The sequence below is a fragment of the Poecilia reticulata genome, unplaced genomic scaffold (genome assembly GCF_000633615.1).
Source record: "Poecilia reticulata strain Guanapo unplaced genomic scaffold, Guppy_female_1.0+MT scaffold_159, whole genome shotgun sequence".
NCBI classification, from domain to species: Eukaryota; Metazoa; Chordata; class Actinopteri; order Cyprinodontiformes; family Poeciliidae; genus Poecilia; species Poecilia reticulata.
Window position 1 is genome coordinate 925348 of NW_007615017.1, and position 1138 is coordinate 926485.

The 1138-nt window shown below is 48.3% G+C and overlaps 1 protein-coding gene across 3 annotated transcripts in view; it reads left to right on the forward strand.

Annotated features, from left to right (window-relative positions):
* The window catches only part of LOC103460059 (arf-GAP with coiled-coil, ANK repeat and PH domain-containing protein 2), a 14844-nt gene that overhangs the window by 9181 nt on the left and 4525 nt on the right, over nt 1-1138 (forward strand). For 2 of the 3 annotated variants that reach the window (XM_008402044.2, XM_008402043.2), the window contains 2 exons: nt 70-180; nt 860-1132. In XM_008402044.2, the coding sequence (XP_008400266.1) occupies nt 70-180; nt 860-953 (205 nt within the window). In that variant the 3' untranslated portion in view covers nt 954-1132. Of the gene's footprint in view, nt 1-69; nt 181-859; nt 1133-1138 lie in introns of those variants that run through there. The other variant, XM_017303080.1, reaches the window with a different exon arrangement.

Below are 1138 nucleotides of genomic sequence, written 5' to 3' on the forward strand. Positions count from 1 at the left end.
ACACACTGACACACACACTGATACACACACTTCATGGCCAACACGCCTCGCTCTGATTGGTCCACACAGCCAGGTGTGTCTGCTGCTGAAGAGAGGAGCCAATCAGTACGCTGCGGACGAGAGGGGGCAGGACCCGCTGGCTATCGCCATGGAAACCGCCAATGCTGACATCGTCACTCTGTGAGTCTCGCTTTCATCTTCATCACGTCTTATTTTCAGATTCTGGATCTCGGTGTGTTCTGGTTGGTGACCCGGTGGGTCGGTTCTGCTCTGTAATGCTGGCTGCTGCCAGACATGCAGGGATGAATGAATGAATGAGTGAATGAATGAAGGGGAAGCTGCTGGTCATTTCTGTTCTGTCCAGCAGGGGGCAGCACATCACCGGCCTGCTGATCCATCGTAGGGCAGCTGCTGCTGTTATTAATAATCATAAAGTAAACATTAAACCATTCTACCGGACTGAATGTTCTGATCTTGGAAATATTTTAATGTTTTTCGGTGTTGAAACCTGAAACCTAACGTGGCGTCGTTGTCAGTTGCCATGGTAACGAGTCTGAGTGTAGCTTGGCTGAAGAAGCGGCTTTCAGTTGCACTCTGGTTTTTTCCCTTTTCTGCGGAGCTTTTATTTCATTTTCCTGGAGTTAAAGGAACGACTCCGCGGCTCTGGGTGGCGTGTGAGTCTTTTTGCCCGCATGCGCGAAATCTCCACACGTAAACATGCAAATCTGATGGTGATTAAATCAGATTAAACCGTGAACCTCACAACCAATCACACAACGCCTGATTGCTGAGCTCTTAAAGGGATACACACACTTAAACTGGGGTCGGTTCTGACGGGTCTGAGCTGGGTGTGTTTCAGGCTGCGAATGGCCCGGATGAACGAGGAGATGAGGGATTCAGAGGGAGTCTTCAGCACCGCAGGTCAGTCGCTCGTTAACCCATTTCCTTCTTAATTGATACTGTTAACCAATTGTGTTATTACATCATCGCCTCATCAATTTCATTCATTACCTGTTTCACTCAGTGCCTCGTTAACTCACTTTCCTTACCTCGTTAAGTTATTGCCTCACTCAGTGCCTCGTTAACTCACTCGCCTTACCTCGTTAAGTTGTTTCACTCAGTGCCTCGTTAACTCACT